Source organism: Pteronotus mesoamericanus, unplaced genomic scaffold (genome assembly GCF_021234165.1).
Source record: "Pteronotus mesoamericanus isolate MK-2021 breed Mesoamerican mustached bat unplaced genomic scaffold, CSHL_Meso_final scaffold_507, whole genome shotgun sequence".
NCBI classification, from domain to species: Eukaryota; Metazoa; Chordata; class Mammalia; order Chiroptera; family Mormoopidae; genus Pteronotus; species Pteronotus mesoamericanus.
Window position 1 is genome coordinate 8534711 of NW_026555319.1, and position 22675 is coordinate 8557385.

Sequence of the window (22675 nt, forward strand, 5' to 3'; positions counted from 1 at the left end):
GTGTTTGTGTGAGTACATCTGGAGAGTCTTAGAACCATTCTAACACGCCTCCCCACAGCTGACTTATGTGTTGAATTGAACTTTGTGCAGCAGATGCAAAGAACTTAGCACAAATACCCGAGTGGCAGGCAGCGCACCACCTCGTCAGCTGGCCAGTCTGTTTTCCTGTGGCCTCGTGTCTGAGCAGGTTCTGGCCCTGCCTCGGCTTTGATGGAGAGCGCCGTTTGTTGGAGCGGCTGTAGTCCTCGCAGAGAGTGAGGCCTCCTCTCTTCTAAGTGGGCGAAACTGGGAGTGTCAGGCATTTCGGCAAGGGCTTTTCATGAGAAAGCAGCATTGTCTGGCTGCTAAAGGCAAGACTTAATTGTTTCAGCAAATCAATTAGTTTTAGGGACTTTAATTAGTCAAATGTGATGCATGAGTGAGGTGTTAGAAAGCGTGTGCCCATCAGACCGTTAGTCCTTAGCGTCTCTCTCTCTCTTTTTCTCTCTCTCTCTCTCTGTTGGCCCTTGTTATGCATTTCTGTGCGTAAATACTGTGGCTTCTACAAATTTCTGCTAGTGACCTCTTTCCTGGGAGAACTTAAGGTAGCAGATTGGGTTATAATAGTGTAAAAGGAAAAACAAGGGATCTTGATACCTGATTTTTTATAGTATAGGGTTCCCCTGGGGAACTGTCAGTGTTGTGCTGTGTGGACATGGAAGGTGTGCACAGCCTCTCTGTTGCCCGATTGTCATCTCCTCCTCATCCAAACAGCGGGGCAGGGTGGGGGGTCCCCACACGACTAAATCGCACGCCTGTGTTGTTTTAGGGCTCCCCCCCCGTTTTCTCCACTATGGCCCTGCTCTGCTGTCTCCACTTGGAACCAATGGTACCCTTATTTTCCAGATACACATCAGGGGACGTGCGGGTGTGGGACACCCGCACCTGGGACTACATGGCCCCCTTCCTGGACTCCGAGTATGAGGAGGACGAGCCTGGAATGCAGCCATATGTCTCCTTTGTGAGGATCAACAGCTCGCTGGCGGTGGCGGCGTATGAGGATGGTAAGTAACCGCAGCCCTCCTCCCTATTAAGGAAAAAAAAGCTTTACAAAAATTAAGCAGCTGTGGCCAGCTCCCCCCGTAATCCCTCCGTACGTACACGTGGGCACACACACGGGTCCACACACACACACACACACTCGCTCTTGCCATTATGTGAAGAAGTTGGCCAATAACGCTCCGTGCATTAGTGGGCATTGGAACACAGCACCCATTAAAACCTGTGTTTAATTCCTACTGGAACTGTCGGGCTGGGGGTGAGTGCCAGACAGGAGGCTGGCCAAGCCATCTTAAGCAAATAACTTGTTTGGTATAAAATATTAAATATACTTGGCCTACTTTTCCTTCAGTCTCTGCATAGTCCAAAGGGAACAGCAAAGAGGGGTGGACACAGATAATCTATTGACAAATATGGAAATAGAAAAAAAAAAAAGCCAGTGCCTACCTTCTCCTGGCACTTATGTGCCATACAAGATAATTTATGGTAATATGTTCTCTCTCTGGGACTGGCTTTTGTGTATGAGCAACTGTGGAGTACAGACATAGGTGAGAGTAGTCTAAAATAGGGACCCTCAGCGGCTTGTAACTGATAGGAATGGTAGTTTCGATGGCCATGGGTATCCTATACTCTGGCTCATGCTCCCAACTTCCACTGTCGTGTAAAGTTTGAATTTCCCAGATCTGCATTTCCCCACTTGCCTGAAAGCTGGACCACAAAATATTCCCAGGCGTCAACGCTCATGTCCTGGCAGCGTTGCCCGTCCGCACCGCCGGTGCGGCGCATCGGTCGGCTCAGACGGACAGCACTGTGGTGGAGCAGGTGATGGGGAGCTTTCTGTGTTTGTGCCATTGAAAAAAATAAAAATGAAGGCTGAAATCTTAAGTATTTTCATTTTATTATTTTAACATGAACTCTCTTCTTTTGGTTTGACATTAGTAGACGCCACTGATGGATTTTTTTTTTCCAACCTCTAGAGATCTGGCTACGCTGGGTCCCTTTGGTACGTGAGACTTCGTGTCTGCTTACCGAGACGCTGCAGACTGCACACGGGCAACCTGGGTGTGTTTGCTCCTTTCTAAATTACCAGAGTCTTTTTAAAACAACGATGCAAAGGCTGTAGTATTTTTAAGTTAGAATCATATAGTTTTAGAATTATCCAGTAGCCTCCCTGGCCACACACACCGTTGTCTTCAAGTGGGGAAACTGAGGTGCCAAGTGACCGGCCAAGTGATTTGCTTGAGTCAGCGTTGAACCCAGGACTGTGCGTGTGTCTCTGGGGCCATGGCCGTGCCTGGCTGTAGCACCAATTATGTAATAGTAAACCCAGAGACGTCTCATTGCTTGTGAACTTGAAAATGCAGCTTCAGGCGAAGTGCAAGTGTGCGGCAGGTTTCACGTTGTTGGTCAGAATTGCCTTTGTCACCCTCACCCTGTTGCGGCACTGAAACATTGGGGAACCAAGTAGCTATGACAGAGAAACTACTTTTTTCCTTAAATAGTTGGCACATAATTGCTAAAATGTCTTTGAAATACTTGTTTTTAAAAAACTCATAGTTGGAATTCAAACAGCAAAAAAGTCTGAAATGTAAAAGAAAATGTATCCAAAAAGAAGTGGAAGTGGTCGTTCCGTCCCTGCAGCGCTGGGCCCCCTCACGTTTTACATGTAGCTCCCCGTCCAGGTGTGCTTCTGCATGCCCCAGCTGTCTTCACCGAACGACACGTCTTAGTGTCTTTTCTGTGCGAGCACCTAAGGTAAACCTCGTCCTTTCTCAGCCTGTGTAGCTTTGCACTGCGTGGCCGTGCCATGCTTTACTTGTGAGCGCCCATAGCGATGCACGTTTGGGTTGCTTGTTCTTGTTATTAAAAACAGTGCTGCAAGCAACAGCCTTGAACAAATACCGTGATGGACTTGTGCACCTGTGTCCACGGAGTAAATGGCTAGCACCTACCAGGTCTCAGGCTACCGAAGCTTTGCGTTCTAATGGAGAGTGCCAAATCGCCCTCCTGAAGGTTCTGCCTGTTTATAGTCGGTCTCACCAAGTGTGTGAGGGTGACTGCTCGTGCCTGTTGGATGGGTGGAAATGGCACTTCACTGCTGTCCTCGTTTGCTTTTCTCTGTGTGTGTGAACATTTCTCATTGTGCTATTAGGAGTGGTTTGTATTTCTTTCTCTGCAAATTGCACGGTCCTATCTTTCTGCATTTGGGGGTGGGGGTTGTTATCTTCTGGTTGAAAAGAAACGAACTATTTCAAATACCTTTTCAATTTGTCAGTTTATTCTTCAGTGGACTATATTTATGATTTATTTTTCTAGATGGTCGTGTGTGTATGTGTGAGTGATTTTAATATTTTAATCCATAAAGGAGTGGATTTTATTTTGTAATTTAATGCTTTTGACTAAGTGAACATTTTAGGGATGTAAAATCAAACTAATACAAACAACTAATAATACAGTGAACATATATTGAGAAGTCTTACTTCTATTCTTTTTTGTCCACTCAATGTTAAAGCAACCGTATAGTTTAGTTTGTTGTTGATCCTTCCAGTATTTCTGCATTTCAAATATAAGCAAATATGAGTATCAATTTTTATCCCCCCCCCATTTAAACAAAAGATGACGTACTACCTTATAGTATTCCATAACTTGGCTTTTTTTTCACTTAATTACATATCTTTTTTTGTTGCATAAATTTGATACGTAAGATTGTGTAAGTTTAAGCTGGATAGTGTGTTACTTTCACACATTTATATAGTATAATATGATTGCCATTGTTGTGATATTTACTACATTACATAATTATAATACAATATTATTGTCTAAATTCATTATACTTTGCATTAGAACCTGAAGGCTCACTTACTACTTGTTACAAGTTTGCACCTTTAGACACCGTAAATCTTTTCCTCTGGTAACTGCCATTTTACTGTTTTATACAGATTTGACGTCTTTAGATTCTACATATAGATGATCATACAGTACTTGTCTTTTTCTTCCTGACCTATCTCACTTAGCATAACATGCTCAAGGCTCATCCATATTGTTGCAAATGGCAGGATATTTTCCTTTTTCATGGCTGAATAACATTCTGTTGTATATGTACCATATATTTCTATCCATTCATCCATTGGTGGGCATGTGGGTTGTTTCCATATCTTGGCTATTGTGACTAATGCTGTGATGAACCTGACATACCTTGAAAGGTAATCCATGCTGGTGTGTACAGAATATACTTTTTTTTCATACCTGTGTAGAATTCCATTGTACAAGTGCTGTGGTTTCTTTACACAACCCCTTACTGAGGGACGGTTGTGTTGTTTCCGATGATTTGCTGTTATGGTGTTGCAGTGGAAACTTGTATGTATGACATGTCATGTAAGAGTAAGCCGGATAGCTTGCTATAAAAATGCAAGTGGGGTAATAATATTTTGCACTCTTATCAGCAAGGTATGAAGGTGTGCTCATCTCCTTACAGTTTTATCAGCAACGTATGTTTCAAATGTTTAAGTATTTGTCACTTTGATAGATAAGAAATGGTATCCAAATGTAGTTGCAATTTACATTTCTTAGTGTGAGGTTTTCTTACATGTGTATCTGCTACTTGTAATTCTTTCTTTTTCTTCTAGTTCTTTTGTATTTAAATCTTGATCAATATAGAACCCATCCTGGAATAGTATGAGATATGAATTTGGTCTCCAGCATCTCTTTTTAGAAAGCCCTTCTCTACCTTCCTGGTTAAAGGTGCCACCTTTACAAGTTTTTAGATATAGATTCTTTTAGTATTTCCGCCTGTTTCTGGATTTTAAGTTTGGGCCCGGTTGGTCTGTCTAGTTGTTATATTTGCATCGTCACGTTTGTCAGTCGAGTCCTTTCAGGGTTTGCGCCACGCTCCCGGGATATTCCTGCTCTAGGTAGAATGCACTCTGTTTCCATGGCCACGCGTTTACACTGAAATCTTTAGTTTGTCTCAAATTCCTTTTGGTATTAGGATTGTTTCTTTGATAAGAGCTCTTGTGTTTTCCTGCCTCTCTGTCACTCCCAGCTTGTTTTACCAGTCTGATTGGGGTTGTTACTATTTCTGAGATAAACAACAACTTCTCACTTTTCCCCTAGACCTCAGGTGGCATTGTCTTTGGTTTCGCTTTGGTTTAACAGATTGTTGCTGTAACATTTATACCGACATGTTTGTGAGTAGCTACTTCTGGGCAAAGATAGATTGGAGTTATAATCAAATGTTATTTTTACACAGCTCGTCCCAAGGGCAGTGACTAGGCACCTCTCAGGCACAACAGTCCAGAAAGGACACTTACCTTGTGGGGTCTGCGTTGTGAAATTTGTAACTGTGCCCCACAGAAGAAAAGAATTAGGTCATAAAATGAGTGAGTGAACTTCAGCCCCCTGGTTGTGCCGGAGGAAGCTCTGTAGCCTTTGAGGCCCCCAGCAGCCTGAGCACACAGTTAGCCCCCGGGGTGGAGGTGGAGAAAGCGACACCCCCTCGTCCTCCTCAGCCTCCTCGCCCTGCGGGGACACTGCACGCCCACCTGGGGTGCCAGGGTTTGGCAAGGGGATCCACAGTTGTGATTTTTTGAATTCCAACCCACTGGCCTCATATTTCTTCTGCCTTGTTTCCGATTGTCAGCACTGGCCACCCTCCAGTTTGATTTTACCACTAATTGTGTTGCACGTTACCGTACCGAAATGAATCAAATCAAAATGCTTTTCCTGGAGCATTAGATAAAGCAGGCGAAGGTTCTGAGTAATGAGCAGATGCTGCTAATGCAGGGACAGTGGGAGACCTTGCCAGGCCTCCATCTGCTCCATGCGTGCCTGCCTTTGGCCTTGAGCCACGGCATTAGGAGCGCGGTGCACTGGGAACCCGCGCCCTGTGCTCGGAGTTTGTCTGGAAAACTCACGCTTTGGAGGGAAATGAGATTACACACTCTTTGGGCACAAAGTTCTTATTTGTCCCCACTCCGTGGGGAGAGGAGAGACAAGACCAGTGCATGTCAGCATGTGGGAGCCTAGGTGGGACCGCCAACAGCCGTCTTCCTTCGGTGGCGCCAAGCCGGGCAGAGTGGTGGGCCCCCTTCTGCCCCGCGCAGTTGTCTGACGCACGTGCGCCACTGTCCGGGACTCTGCCGCCTGGGCCGAGGGGCCGAGTGCTCACTTACTGCCGGGGGAGCGGCGGAGGGAAGCGGTTTCTCTGAGCTTCTCCGCGGCGCTGGGCAGCAGGCCATGTTTTAGATAGGCAGCTGTGGAGACTCATTTTATGTGCAGTAAAACATCAGTTCTTGATAATTTTGCTTAGGTTTCTTGTTCGTGTGTGTGTGGTGACATTTGACTGTAATGCTCTAACCTTTGAATGCAGTATTCCGTCTCTTCCCCTCCGCACTCAGCGTTTGAAATCGAAGTTTTAGAGGTGGGTTATCACTAACTTAAGCGTTGCTTGGAGATGGCTACGACAACTGGCTGTGGGTTGTGGAGAATTTTGGTTTTTTTCCAAAGCTTTTCTTTTCTGGTCATTTTTTTTCTTAGAAGTTTCAATAATCAGTTCTTGCCTGAAACCTTTGGCTACCGTGCTTAGTTTTTGGAGTCTTACTCAGACTATCGGTAAACAAAACAAATGGAAGAACTTTCTGACAAAAAACAAAAATACCCAGGATAGTCCTTTTAAAAGATAAGATACAATGATAAATTTAAACGATTTCTTAACATTGGGAACGCCCACATTTTAAAGCTATTCCGAGTGGAATTAAAATCGAAATGCACAGGTCTGAACTGAGATGCTTCTCTCTGTGTTGGGAAAGTGTCTCCTAAGGCATTGAACTTCAGAGTTGACTGTCACCTGGTACGCAATGGGGCATGCGATGTCATGAGCCATAGACGCTATGTGTCTGTGATGGTGGAAGTTGCTGCATAAAAATATTTTTTTCTATAAATAGAAAGGTTTTTCTATTCTCAGTAACGGGAGTTTGAAATTCTATTTGTTTTACATTTGCTTATGGATGCTACGGACTGAATATGAGTTGTAACTAATAGGGCAGTGTTCCTCCAATGGGAGTCCACAGATACAATCCTGGGTGGGAGTTGTGAGCTCTTTGGGAAGAAATTAAAAATCTGTGTGCTTTTTATGTTGTTGTTGTTTTTTTGACTTTGTAGCTGAACCATGCTGCCAGGTCTCAGTATTTGAATTTGCATTTTGTAGTCGCAGGCTGTTGGCACCAAGAGATCATCTACATGCCTCTTAATGCTTTGTTTTCCACACGGAGAGTGCACAGATGCATTCTTAGAGGTCTGCAAACCTCAGATTTAAAAACACGGGAGAGGGACATTCTCTCACAGCAGGTACCGACTAACAGGCAATCAGTTTCTAATATAACTATGAAGTGTTGAGGTTACTAGTGAAAATAAGTTGAAATAATTTTTTAATGCAGAAAAAAAAGTGGCTTATTGAATTTATGATACAAAATTTGGTGTTAATCCTTTGTCTTATTGGATGGTTTTACTTAAAACTGATTTTTAAATAAGACACAGTGTGATGCATGAACTCAAGGTAGCTGTCCTGTCTTATTACAGTTAAGCTTAAAAACGCAACCATAAATAGCACAGGGAAGCTCTGGGAAGAGAGTCGAGATTTGAGAAATTGTCCAAGTTCTTAGTGTACCTAATGAAAACCAAGCATGAGTTTGTTTTTGTGGAAGAAACTAAATTAAATTTTAAGTCAGAGAATTTAATTTCCTTTTCAATACTTACAATTTTGGTTGTGGCATTTATTCCATTCTAAACCCTAGGGCTCTTGTGAAGCAAAAATAAATGTATTTATGGAATGTATTGTTTTAAAATCATAATGTGCCTTCCTTTGTAGTCAGAAAGCCACGAGTCAGGCACGTGGAGCCGGAGGGCAGCCCGGTGGGGGCGGGCGGGTGGGGGGGGGGAGCGGGGCGGGGCGTCTGAGCGTCTGGGAGGTGGGCGGGGCTGCGTGCGGGGGGACTGCGCAGGCACCTGTGCTCAGGATGATGGTGGCCAGTTTTCTCACTATGGAGGGGGGAGGTATAGATACGGGAAGAGGGTCGTCAGAATGAGCGAATAAAATATTCCTGAGAGAAATTAAGGAAGACCCAAATAAATGGAGAGAGTTACCATGTTCATGAAAGATCGAATGCTGTTAAGGTATCAGCTGTTCTCCAGTTGATCTGGAGATTCAAACATTTTCTCCCCCAAAATGATAAGCTGATTCTAAAATTTAAAATCTAAAAAAAAAAGGAAAAAGAGGGCCAAGAATAGCCAAGAACAATTTTAAAACCATAGTATAAAGTTGGAGGACTTACCCTACCTGATTTCAGATTTCCTGTAACACCACAGGAATGAAAACTGTGATGCCGGCATAAGGGTAGACCCATAGGTCAATGGAACAGAATAAAACCCAGAAAAAAGATCCCCCAGTTGATTTTTTACAAAGATGCCAAGGGAACTCAATGAAGAAATAAATGATCATCTTTTCAACAAATGATGCTGAAACAAGCAGGTATCTGTATGCCTTTCCCTCCCATGAACCTCACTTGTACTTCATGTCATATGCAAGTGAACTGAAAACAGATTGTAGACCTAAATGTAAATATATATATTTATAAATACACACACACACACATTATGTATATATTTATCCTAGTACCAAATCCTCAGTTTCAAGCCTCCACTGGAGGGCTTGGAACCCACTCCCTTGGAGAGCGGAGGCTACTGCACTCTGAATTGCTCCTCTTTCTCACTTTTCACCCTGCTCCCAAATGGGACGTGAGGACCAGGGGTGTGCAGTGTTACCCAAAGGAACCCCTGGATAAGCAGCCCTCTCCAGGCCCTCTCCAGTATGGCTCAGCGGATTGAGTGCCAGCCTGTGAACTAAAGGGTCACTGGTTCGATTCCCAGTCATGGTACATGCCTGGGTTGTGGGCCTGGTCCCCAATAGGGGGCACGTGAGAGGCAACCGCATACTGATGTTTCTCATCCTCTCTTCCTCCCTCCCTTCCCCTCTCTCTAAAAATAAATGTATAAAGTCTTTTAAAAAATAAAATAAATGTTAAAAAAGTAAATAAAATTCAGGAAGGGGCAGTTGCTATTTATAGGACAATGAAACCTGACTGGAGCTCCCAGCAGCCAAATCAGTACCAATTTGAACAACAAAATGTGATGATAGTAATGGATTATAACCTATAGAATAAAGTAAATATCCATGAGTCCATACTTAGATGTAAATAGTTTTTCCTTATAGGAGCATTTTGGTTAATACATAGAGAAGGGACAATGAAAATAGGAAACATTTGGCAAGCACCACAATATTAATTGTTGCAGGCAAGAATCACCGGTGGAAGCCAAAATTAGTATGATGAGAAACAGGACATTTGTATAGTCTCAAATTCTCTCTCCAAAGAGAAAATTAGTAACTTCACGGTGGGGCAGCCCGATGATGCCACCTTAACCAAGTGATGAACGTCGTCATTACCAGGAATGAGACACTGACATCACGTGCCCCCTGATGTCATCCACTGAAAAGACACAATGTGACTTCTCTGCCATTTTTGCCAAAAATGCGCAACTTGATTTTAAACGTGAGTAAACATCAGACAACTTAGAGGCCTTCTGCGAGATAAATGCGCCGTGCTTGTCAAGTGTCCAGGTCATGAAAGGACAAAGAATGACAGAATTGTCCCAGATTAGAGTGTATGAAGGAGTCATGACAATTAAATGCAATGTGGAATTTTGGATCCTGGACCAGAAGAAGGATGTTGGTAGGACAGTTGCTGAAATTCAGATAAAGTCTGTAGATTAAACATTGTATCAACTTTAATTCCCTGGCTTTGATCATGCTACCATGGTTATATAATATGTTAACATTTGGGGAACCTGGGTATGGGGTGTACTATGCCTCTCTGCATAATTGTTGCAACTTTTGTGTAAGTCTGAAATATTTTAAAATTAAAAAAGTTAGATTAGTAAATGAGATTAGATTATTTTTCTCATAGGAAATTAATGTGATGCTTTTATACATTAAATGATTACTCAGGAAAAACAATGTGCTGCCCCTTTTCTGTGTCTGGTTTGAACTGGGGGCGTTCTTCTGGTGACAATGACAGAACTACGGACTCTCAACACACTTTTTGTTTCTGTGTCTTGCTAAATATCTCCCCCCGCCACCCCACTTGTTAAAAGTGCAGGACGGTGAGTATCTAATCTGTGGTATTTAGTTTCCAAAGAATACTTCCAAAAAATGATGTAACCATTTTATTAAAAAATGTCAATATTGAGAAATATGCTGAAAGCTACATTTTTTTGCCCTAATTTAAAACTTAAACCAGTTGTTGTTGGTTTTATATATAAAATGTGAATGGGAGACTTAGTTTTTAACAGTATTTTAGCCTGAAGACCGCTGGTTTTAAGGCGGGGCGGGGGCGGGGCACGGGATCTGGAGCTCGGGGAGACTCTGTATCGGGTCCTCACGAACCTCCTCCCCCCCGAGGGAGCCGGGGCCTGGCCCAAGCGTGCGCGTCCCCCTGACCACACCCGGCCACGGGTGGGGGATCTGCACTGCCACCCGATTGCCTGAGTGAGAGGTCAGACTGTCTCGGGTTTCCGTTTCCTCACTCTCACTTGGTAGCCGGTAACTCAAAACTGACTGCTGTTTTGCTGTAATCTAAATTTTTACGTATGGATTTTTTTCTTTTTTTGTGTGAGCCATTTAATACTTTTATTGAAAGGGAGTGGATAGGATGATCTCAAGGTCTTTTGAGGATTTGGAATGGGGTTTCTAAAAGCTGCAAGATGTCATCCCTGGAATTTGCATTATAAACTCATTTGTTCTGAGAAGTCGCTTTGTGCTGTAGCTACTGAAAACATTTGTAAATGCAAGTAATATTTTTTTACTTTTTCAAGGTAATAGTTTTGTTACTGATGACCTTACAAATAATTGTTCTTCAAAACCCTTTTACTATGGTACAGAGTAGCATGATGGACCCGCACACACCCACCCCTCAGCTTCCGCGGTCACCAGCATCATTCTCAAATTACATTTCTAGATGTTACAGTTGTGTCAGGGGACACATGAGTACGGCTGTGTCGGAAGGTAGGCACGTTTTGTTTTCAGCGAGCGGCAGTATTTGAGAGACCCAGAGAAGAGAGCAAGACCAAGGCCGAGCGGCAGCGCGGGCCGGGTCTGGGCCGGGTCTGGGCCGGGTCTGGGCCGGGTCTGGGCCGGGTCTGGGCCAGGTCTGGGCCGGACGCACTGCCCTGCTCCGCCTGGTCTGACCCCGGAAGTGGGGGCGATGTTGTGGACTTCTTTGGAGTTTAATTCACCCTAACTCATTGATGGGTTGGAAGTAGAATTTGAGTTTTTAATTTTGTACATTAGAGTTAAATATTATGAAGTCATGCAGATTAAGATTGGAATTAATAAATAATAAAATATCCCATCATTAATCACATTACTATTTATAAAGCTACATACAAGTTATAGTAAATTGTTATAGTATTGCATATAGAAAAACAAATAGTACCAGAAGGTATATAGTAAAAAGTGCTCTTTCCCCACCAACGCCTAGTTCCCTGATTCCCCCAAATTCTCTTACTTGTTAATTTAAAATGGAGCTTTCAGAATACTTCATATGTATTGGTGTTTTCGTTGGTTTGTTCCGTAAGTGGCAGGGCTCCACTTTCGAGCTGTGTCGCGGGGATGTCAAGGGAGACGTGCACACGGTAGATGTGGCATCGCGGTGAAGCACAGATTTTGTTCAGCTCTTCTTTCCGAGACCGTCTGTGATCTGGCCCTTTTTTATGACCCTTATTTGCACTGATATTAATCACCCACAGGCCACCTTTTCCATGAAAACAAATCTTTTTGTCCTCTCAGACTTCGTGCTACCTTTGCATTTCTGGTGCACACTTCATTAGTGACATTTTATGGACTTAGTGAAGAGGTGTTTAGTGAGTGCTGTGGGTATATTTAAAACTTTTGTTAAAATGCCTTTTCTCCTGTTGCAGAATTTCTTTCAACTCCTGTTTAATGTCTGGTAGGCAAGTGTTTATTTACGTGGTGGAAATTGAGATCGCCAGCTGTCTTTATAAATAGTCAGCTTCATTCAGTGTCTCTGAACTGCAGTTAATTGATGGTGTCTACTTAACTGTTGTGAAGCTGAGGCCAACCCTCCGGTGTTTCTTGTGCGAGCTCGCGAGCGGAGGAGCTCCTGGCTACAAGAAGCCTGATTAGGACAGCACCGAAGACCACAAGACAAACTCGGCAGTTCAAGAAAGGACCAGTCTGTGACTTTCTAAACTGGTAACCTGTTTTACATTTTTTTTGTGCACAAAAAAAAGATTAAAGGGGAGGGGCCATACCAATTGCTTTTTTTTCCTCCAAAACCAGTTCAGCAGTTATTTACCTTTCAAGCAATTAACATAATTACCATTATGCTAAAAAGTAATTTTGGAAAGTTCTGCCCTGAGCTCTTATGGCTCCACTGGGACAGTTTTAGTTGGGACTTATCTTTTTGATGGAAGCCTAATTGCAATTTTGGCTTTGTGCACACAAACAGAAGCAGCTAATTGTTTAGGCAAATAGCAGATTAATTTAAATATGCATCCCTAATAAAACAAAAATGGTATCCATTATGATCCTTGTTTCCCATGACGAGGAATATAAATATTCTGCGCAAGTACCATTAGGCGGAGGTCTTAAGGATTGTCGACATTATTTCACAGTGGTAGCACTTTCCTGATATCGAGTAATCTTTACAAAAGCTAACATAAATCAGTTTAAACTCATTTAGATCCCATTTCCACTATGTGCAGTTTCATTACCACACTCTGGCTGGCCTCCTCTGGGAGGGGGGCGGGGCACGCTGCAAACTGGCATGGGTGCCCATCCGCAGCTGCTGAGCAGGCTTTATGTCTCCACAAAAGACTGGCCGTCGTTACTCATGTCATCGTTAATGGCTGCTCCTGGTCCAGGGTGCACTCAGGAGCTCCTTCAGCCCTGCTGCCCTTTGTCAAGGTGGAGGGTCCTGGGCCCAGAGAGCAGGTGGACTGCCAAGCCCAACGCCTGTCTCCTCTCTCGGGCTGATGGCCTTTGCCCATTGTGTTCTTCCAGCTTTTCTGAGAGACCCGTTTTCCTTTGTGTGTACCCTTTTCGCAAATGAAACAGCATTGTTGTGATCCCAGCACTAGCTCAGAATGAAAGCTACTGAGGTTTTGTGGGAGAAAGAGACACCTGCCCCCTTTCAGTTTTCTTGGTGAGGGGCAGACGGGGCTGAACTCCAGCCCTGAGGGGTTATGCCTGGTTTAGGGAATGAGAGCAATGACCTGCCTCTTACATTGCTGGTAAGGAACTACACAGGCCCTCCCGTTGCATCTGCTGGGGTTCTCTTTTGTTTCGCCTTGGCCTAGCAGGCAGAATAAATGCAGTAGACACCTTTCAAGGTGCCTCCTCGCTCTGGGTCCCTCCCCAGCCCCTCTGGAGGGCGTCATGTTCATAGTGCTTGCGTTCATCTTTGGGCCTCAGCTGGTTGGACAACGATGGGGACCCCGGGCCTGGGAGCAGCTGATTCACGGACTGGGACGAGAGGTTAGGCCTCAGACTTCCAGTCTCAGTTGCGTGCATGGAGCAGTGACTTCGTGGAGCTGGGAGAGAAAGCTGGTTTGTGGAGGCAGAGAAGGCTGAGACAGTTGCAGAGTGAAGCGGAGACGAGACATGGAGTGAGGCACATAACTGCCTTGGATCCGAATGTTCTCCTAGTCCCTGGTTCTAAATGCCTATAATCTCTAGCGCTACTTCGGCCCTTGGGTTCCATGAAAGAGCCCCATTCCTTTTCAGTCAGTTTTCTTTTGCATGTGAGCCGTTCAGTGGATTTGTTTCTTACAACCAAACGTTTTTCTGCTAAAACATAAGATGAATGCTCGGCAAATCTTTTTGACGTTCAGCTACGTTCAGTACTCCGAATTCACTACCATAGGGAATGTAGCAGAAAAAGCACACACTCCTGCCACTTCTAAGTCTGCACGATATCAGGAGCGAAATCTCTATTATTCTGTGTCTGCAATATGATATAGCCTAGCCTTTCAAATGGATTCACAGCAGACTTTAAAAATCACTAGCCGTTTGAGAAGTGCATGTGTCTGACTTGGCAGAACCTGCCTGCCTCTTCTTAACATGACCCGGGGCACGTGGGCCTGGTGTGGCCTGAAACATTTGGGAAGTTAGCTGCTCCTTTTCAGGATCTTAAACTTCTGCGGCCACATGACAAAAAGTTAAGCTTCTTATTATGTATTGAACTTTGTATGTAAGTTTCTGTTATATTTTAGTTATTAAAACATTTAGGTTTCTCTTCAGTGTGAGTTTTGTGAAAATAGAGATCATATTCTTTCTATATCCCTCCACATGAGATGCTTGGTAGATGCTAGAATGTCAGCTCCACGCAGGCAGGGATTTTTTTTTCCTTTCTTTATTCTGACTTGTTCAGTGTGGTTCTCCTCAGTGCCTAGACTAGCGGCTGGCCCGAAGCAGGGGCTCAATGGGTACTTGTTGAATGTGCTGTTGCATTGATTTATTTTCAGCTAAATATTGGTTAATGTGGATGATAATCTGCTACAATATTATGAAACATTTTTATAACTCAAGTATGTACTATTCTGAGTCCCTGCAATTTTGAGGTTGTAAAAGCAGCCATGCTATAATTGGCTGATTTGTTAGTTATATAGTTATAAAATTAGCTTTCACTCCAACATTTCTCCCTGTTGGCTGCTGTGTGGTGTGCCTCCCCACCTTGCCCATATGTTTTTGGGTCAGATATCCAACAGTACAGATGCAAAGTGAAATTGCAAATCTTACAAAAGCTGCAAGGTTTAGTAAAAGTGATATTGCAGGAGCACTAGAGGTGGTAATTAGACGGGTAACAATAAATGACTTTTCCCCCAATTTAGGTTTTTTTACAAGATAATTGCCTGCTTATATAAAAATAATGATGAAGTATGTGGGGTTTATAACATGGAGAAGTGAAAAGCATGACAACAACAACACAGAGCCCAGGAGGGAGGAAATGGAAGTGCCTACCGGGCGCCCTTACACCCTGTGGGCAGTCGCAGGACATCACCGGAGGCGGCCTGCAGTGAGCCACACACGCCTGGGAAAATCCTAAAGCAGCCGCTGGAATGCCACGCCCAAGGGTTTGGCTAATAAGCTACCAAGAAATTAAAAACACAAGAAGGGGGGGAAGGGGGCAAAAAAAACATGGGACAAACAGAAAACAAAGAGAAAAATGGTAGATTAAACCCATTCTTACCAATAATTACATTAAAGTGTAGTCCAAACACCCCAATAAAAAGCAAAACCAACTATATGCCATCTACAGGAAACTCACTTTAAATATCTTTAAATATAAAGACATGGCAAAGTAAAAGGATGAAAAAGTACATACCATGCTAACACTAATCAAAAGAATGCCGGAGTGGCTGTATCGATGTCAGACAAAGTAGATTTCAGAGCAAAGAGTGTAACTAGCAGTAAAGAAGGATGTTTTATACAATAAAGGGGCAATTCATCGAGAGGACATAACACTCCTAAATGCTTATGCAACAGAAGGTGACCCTGGAGGACTGTGCAAAGGACGATAGTGCATTGACAAGCGAGGGCCTGGCCGGGTTATACACTTCACAGTTGAAATAGAGAAACTAACAAAGATGACAGCACAGCAAGCATTCAGAAGAGAATTAGACTGATGGAGCCTTAGAAAGCATTTTCCAAAAAGACCCTTCTTAGGAGAGCTCTGTGAAACTCAGCCTCGCAGTGAAGGGTATTTTATTGCATACAGTTCTGCTGGAAAAAATGATGCCAACAAAACCGATACTTGATTAATAATGAAAAATGTGTTTGTAGATAAACTCCATGTGTGCTTAGAGTGAGCTGTGGTTGAATAACTTCCACACTTGGCAGAACACAGGGCGAGTTTACGTCAGTTACTCATCGATCTCATAGTTATTTTATGCACTTGTAGATGCAGCTGCTCATCCTGCACTTCTCTAGCTAAACTCCAGCCCAGCCTCATCGCGTACCAAGTGGCTTTGGACAGATGTTCGGCCACTCAGAGCTTCTGTCTCTTCTCTTTTGTAAAATGATGATAAGATGGTAGACCAGCAATTTTTCAAGCTTCTTCATCTCATGGCACACATAGACTAATTACCAAAATTCTGCCACACACCAAAAAATATGTATTTTTTGCCGATCTGACAAAATAATAGGTATAGTTGTGATTGATTTACAAACAAAAAATAATAATAGTAATTATCTACTGTTTTTGTTCCAAATTGACTTTTAAAATAACCAGGTGCCTATACTTGTATATAAGGAATTCTGGTACCAAGAATTAACCAGTCAAACACAACCTTATTATGCAACGTGACTAATAAGGTGCACATCTACTATATGACCTATATATTTACGGTTCAAGACAGGGCATTCACACCAGATGGCTTTTGTGCTGACTGTTGTCATTTTTTTGACAGTCTAAGGGAAAAGAAGGTCAGTGCCCCTAACTCGTCAGATTGTGCACATTTTAAGGATTCCCAGGCCACACCGGTTGGAAATGGCTGGAGCAGACCGATGAAAGTGCCTGGACTTCGGAGCGGCCTGCGCAAGAAGCACCTTGCCTCTCTGTACTGCTGGTTGGGATGCCTCCAGCAAGTGCCATGCGAAAATGTTTGGAGGAGGCGGTGCGCCTGGCTCCTGTAGAGCCATTGGCATTCTCTGCTGCTTATCTGTTTCTTCCGAGTCAGAATGGAAAGAATTTGCCAAAATATTTGCCGGGAAATGTGTTATAGAGGCTTTTGCAATCTGCTTTCCCCCAAGTTTATCATAATTCTTGTACTTGAGATACTGAGTACTCGGTTTTACATATGAGGGAACATTTAACTTGAAAGCTCTGCTTTGGTTTGTGATCACTGATGTAAGCCTGTCTTCTGACAGTCTGAAAGTCTTGCAAAGCAGCCCGAATGTATTATTTTCTTCTATGTTTATTTGGTGCTCCAGGGTACGTTGTAGTAGGATCGTAAGTACAAAGTATTTATTATTTAAAGACAAAGTACAAAGCAAGAAAAAAAAACCAGATGGGAAAATGGATCACAAAGAAAAGAAACATGAAAAGCTTTGTCTCTTTTAGATAATAGGAAGTTATAGGTAATAAGACTGGATTTATGGCAAAGCAATAGAGGAAATTAGTTTTATTAATAGACTAAATATGCTTTATAACACAGCAGAAGCTGTAGATACATAAAGATAAATGATTGGTCTGTCTCCAGCATTTTATATGGTTTATCTCCTTTAATCCGTGCAACAGCCCTGTGTTGTAGGTCATGTCGTCTTCAGTTTTACAGATGGGGAGACAGGCTCACTGCCCTAAGTACCTCCCCTAAGGCCTTTGGCTGTCAAGCGGTGGAGCTGGATTTGAACTCAAAGAGCTGCTGACTGTGTTATGTCCATGAATTATTTCTCAGTCAATTTTGAAAAAATAAAAGCAGTTGGAATTGGAACAGAACATTATCCAGCATGTACAGAAAGTAATTATTTTCTTGGGTAAACTTTTGAAGGAAAAGAAGTAGCTTAGTGAATAGGAATGATAAAAAAGAAATTATTTGGTGAGAAAAAAGAATAAATGGCATTCCAAATACAGAAAAGTGTGTCTATCTGGTAGGAAAGTGTCAGTTCCTGTAGACTGCTGGTTCTCAAACTTGAGCTTGGGCTCCAGTTCAGAATTTGCCTTTCCAACAAGCCCCCAGGTGATGCTGGTGGTCCCAGGGCCACACTTGGAGTTCACTGCCATACATGGTTTAAGAAGGGCAGAGACATGGCCAGTGCGTGTAAGAGGGACTCATTGGGGTGGCGGCATTCAAGGTACTGGGGAGAAGCGGGGAGGGGAAAGTCAGAGTTTTAACAGGTGTGGCCAAGTCAAGCTCACGGTTTTTACAACTACACACCATAAAGCACCACGGCCAGCTGTGGCTAGGAGACGTGGAGGTGAGAAAGGATGTAGAATACCTTTATTTTTAAAATGGTCAGGTGCTGCACATTTTAAAAATTCTTGCAGCACACGAGGTGAAAATTGCTGGTATACAGGATAGTCACCATAATGTTTCTAATTGTGTCAAATGGCTGCTTCCAGTCATTGCTGGCATCTAGAACAGGCCTAGAACAGGTGCGCAGTGATTATTTGTTGCACGGATGAGGGGACAAATGGAAGAATGAGCTAAGAACTTCCTGTGTTATTAGCACTCAGCAATTAAGATATGTGCTCCCATTCTTCTTAGGTGTCTCTCATAAAGACATTTTTAAAATTTATCTTTTGGGCAAAGATAGTTTCAGAAAACATTTCAGATGTAGAGGAGAGGAAATTTCCCTCCCACTCTTTTCCCTTTCCCCCTGGTTTCCTTCCTTAGAGGCCAGTTGCTATGAACAGTTTCTTGTGTGTCCATCCAGGGCATTCCGTGTGTGTGTGTGTGTGTGTGTGTGTGTGTGTGTGTGTAGATTTTTTTAATACATAAAAGTAATATAGCATACGATACCACTATTTTATTCTTTACTTTTTTCATTTAACAGTATATTTTTTGGGTCATTTCATGTAGCTTACAGAAGGCTGAGTCACTCTTTTTTAATTGCTCATTTTATTTAAATTCCAAACTGTGAAGGGAGCATTATTTAAGTAGCTCTGTATGGATGGACATTTAGATAAGTTCCAATCTTTTGACACAATTAGAAACATTATGGTGACTATCCTGTATACCAGCAATTTTCACCTCGTGTGCTGCAAGAATTTTTAAAATGTGCAGCACCTGACCATTTAGTTAGGGGCACTGACCTCTTTTCCCTTATACTGTCACATAAAAAAATGACAACGCCAACACAACAGTAGCTGTCTGGTGTGAATGAATCAACCTTATACCTTTTTTTTTTTTTTTTTTGTAAAATTGGAAAAAAAATAGTGTATTTTTTGGTGTGCTGCAGAATTTTAGTAATTAGTTTATGTGTGCCATGAGCTGCAAATGGTTGAAAGTCACTGCTATATACAGTTGTCATTTGGTACATCTTATCCAGTTGCCTCCAAAGTGGGCGAATTAATTTACGTTCCTACCAACAGTTTAAGGTAGAATCTGTTAACCTGTATTCTCAACAACATTTTTTTTGAAATTTTTATATCTGTCAATTTGATTGATAAAAATTATATTACAGTTTATATTTTTCTAATTGTGAGTGAATTTTCATATTTTATGTTTATTTCTTATGTTTCTTTTTCTATGAACAGCATACTTATGACCTTTGCTCACTTTTCAATTGCCTTTTTTTTTGTTGTTGAATCTTAGAAGCCTTTTATTTATCATAGAAATTGGCCCTTTGTCATATGTGATGCAAACTTTTTTTTTTACCATTTTATCATTTATCTTTTCATTTACTTTACATTAAATAATTTTTATTTTCTAATTGTGCATATGAAGCAGATGTAAAATTGTTACCTGCGTTGTTTTTTTCTACATAGGATTTGTCAACATTTGGGACCTAAGGACTGGGAAGTACCCCATTCACCGCTTCGAGCATGACGCGAGAGTGCAGGCGCTGGCCCTCAGCCCCGGAGACGCGACGGTCGCCACCGCCTCTGCTTTTGATGTTGTCATGTTGCGGCCCAATGAGGAGGGATATTGGCAAATAGCTGCAGAATTTGAAGTTCAGAAACTGGTGAGCTTTCAGTCTGGTCATTTTATTTTTCATTCTTAGAACCTCTGCATCTAATATAAACCAATAGCAGCAGCGTTGGCAACCCCCACTCCCTCAGGGCTCCCCGTGGGCCTGCGTCCGCAGGTCTCATTGTACTCCTTGTAACCTGAGCAGTAGGTGCTGTGATTTCCCGTTTCCTAAGAAGCCAGCAGAAACTTAGAGCGAGGAACGGACCTGCCTCGCTCTCAGGGCTTAGACGCTGTGATGCTGACCCCAGGGCGAACTTTGGGGCTGCAGTGTCTCACCGCTGTGCCCCTCCTCCCCTTTCACAGTAACAGGGTGGCCACCCCTGGACACCCTCAGGTCTGCTCCGGGCTGACACACGAGGGCGATGAGTTCAATGCTCTCGTCCCAGACCTTACGGCAAAGAAGGTTTCCATCCTCGGCTTTCTTCATCGCAAGTCTTTGTCACCTGGAACTCAGGGTAGCTCTTGAGTGGAAATAGGTGTCAGTCGGTGTGATTTGTGTAGCCGCCTTCCAGGAGGCCGCTTGTGCAGCCGCCCGAGCCGGCAGGAGCTCTTTACGTAGAGCTCGCTTTTGAGTTCACTTGTATGTGAGCCTCTACATTTGGATGGTAGAGGGGTGATTTAGTGGTAAGAAGGAAGAGCTTAAATCTATCTATGCTGAATATGGATTTAATTTAAATAAGCTTGATTTTGGCACTAGTAGGAGAGTGAACAGAAGAGCCAACATGGAGCAATAAACTGCTGGCCTGACCTGGAACCTATTCCTCTTCCTTTCTTCGTGGTGGAAATCTTGCTCGACCTGTACATCTAAAAAGCCAAGGTGTTCCCGCTCCTCCTTGTAAGCTCCTGTCCCTTTAATGATCAGAGCTCTGCCGTCTGGGTTTAGTGTTCCCCAAACCTGCCTAAGGCTGTTATCCTGTCTTGGGTTTTATTGGAAAAACGTGAAAGTTCCATATTTGTTTGTTTCCAGCACTAGCATTGTGCTTATTATCTGGTCTCTGCCTACGAACACTGTAGACCAGCACTAATTACGTGAACTCAGACAGTTACTTAGGATGTGGGTCCCCCTGTGAGATGTAAATCCTGCTTTGGCAGTGAGGCGGCACCCTGGCCCAGCCTGGGGCTCCCGGAGCAGTTTTACAGCTCCCAGCAAATGGCGCGGCCGCTGTCAATCCGAGCGTCCTGGTCTTTCCAGAAGCCCACATTAAGATGAAATTAAATGGCTCCACTGAGGATGTCAGCTTCAGAAAAATAAGAAATGATTTTTAGAACAGGGAGAGGAAGCGAGCTGGAGGCACGGGCTAGACCACCTGTCATGTTGCCTCTCGCCCGGGATGAGGGCCTGGCGCACAGCGCGTGGTCCCTGGAAGGGCACCGGGTCTGCAGCGCGGGGCCGGCCCCCCTTCCCAGAGGCGCCCTGAATCACGGTGGCTGCGCTCCCACGTTCGCAGCCTGCCCTCAGAGCCTCCGTCCTTTGTGATGGGCTCTCGGCTCCGGGTGGGGGGCTGCCACTCACGCTGCTGGGCCCGAGGATTAGCAGCGTCACCCAGATGTTGACTCTCTGCCTCCGGCTCCTGGAGACAGTCCTCAGGATTCAGCTTTGGAACTCATTTGGCTTATTATCAGGGCAGTGCTGTCCTTTACACCACGGATTTTCATAATTACACAGCATGGCCCACCTTCTGCTTTTGTATTCGCAGAACTTGCTTAAGCAGGTGAAAACCTGCAGCAAACTGCACTCGGGGAAAGGTGCCCTTTAGGGATCTGGGAAAACTGTTCTTAAAAGGACCCCCTCGTGCACATGCAGATTAGAGGAGGCCGCAGCAATGTTGCTGCGGTGGTGGCCGCCTTCTTACTCCCAGTGACACTGAAACCAGGAGAGAGCAGATAACTCAGATATTGACTTGGCCAAAAGGCCTATTTAGTTCCGTAAAATAAAAGACTCATTTTTCATTTTCACCAATATCTGTATTGATTTGGATATCCTGAGTATGTTGGCTATCTCCTGCATGGTATAATGTTGATCGTTCTCAATTAATGTCTCGATTTGATCATTATCAACTTCAACTGGTCTACCCAACTGTGGAGCATCATCCAGCAAGAATCCAGCACAAAACTTCGCAAATCACTTTTGACACATTTGATCAGTCACGGCACCTTCTCCATATACTGCACAAATCTATTGTTTTGCATTTCAGTTGCCTTTTTACTTTTCTGGAAATAATAAAGCATAATACACCAAAAAGTGTTGTGTATTTTCTTCCATTTTCAGTATTAGAATAGCTACACAAAAATTCACCAATTTTGGTAAGTTTTTTTTAAATGCACGCTGATATGACAGCTGTCACAATACAATCTTAACAAAATAGTTTCGAATGAAGTGAACGACAATTAGCACTACTAGCGCCATCTTATGGAAAAAACCAAATGAACTTTTTGGCCAGCCCAATACTTTTAACTTTTTGAAAACACATTTTTGGTATTTGCACAAATGTTAAGGTGTGGGTTTTGCTCATTTGGAACTGAGTGAGTTTTATTCAGTTTCTGGTAAAAAAAATATTTTAAAAATAGTTATTATACCCGCATATTTCAGAATTTAAAAGACTCAATAAAGTTTACAGTGAGAAATAACATTTCCACCCCATCCCTCAGCTCACTTCCCTCTGTGAAAGCAGCCGTGGGTAGATCTCTGCGCATACAAGCCGAGTACCTCACACGAGTCCTCTGCTCATCTGCACACACGTCAGCATCCTGTGAATCCTGTTGCCTTGCTTCCTTGCTTCCCACCCCCCCCCCGCCCCCGGATTTACCTGGGAGAGGGTCCCGCGGGTAGCACGTCATAAGGAATGTCTCCATGCTTTTTCCTGTGACTGCA

The 22675-nt window shown here is 43.4% G+C and overlaps 1 protein-coding gene across 1 annotated transcript in view; it reads left to right on the forward strand.

Moving 5' to 3' along the window:
• FBXW8 (F-box and WD repeat domain containing 8) overlaps positions 1-22675 on the forward strand; it is a 104037-nt gene that overhangs the window by 45718 nt on the left and 35644 nt on the right. Inside the window, exons 5-6 of the mRNA XM_054594256.1 lie at positions 886-1043; positions 19599-19795. Of these exons, the coding sequence (XP_054450231.1) occupies positions 886-1043; positions 19599-19795 (355 nt within the window). The remainder of the gene's footprint in view (positions 1-885; positions 1044-19598; positions 19796-22675) is intronic.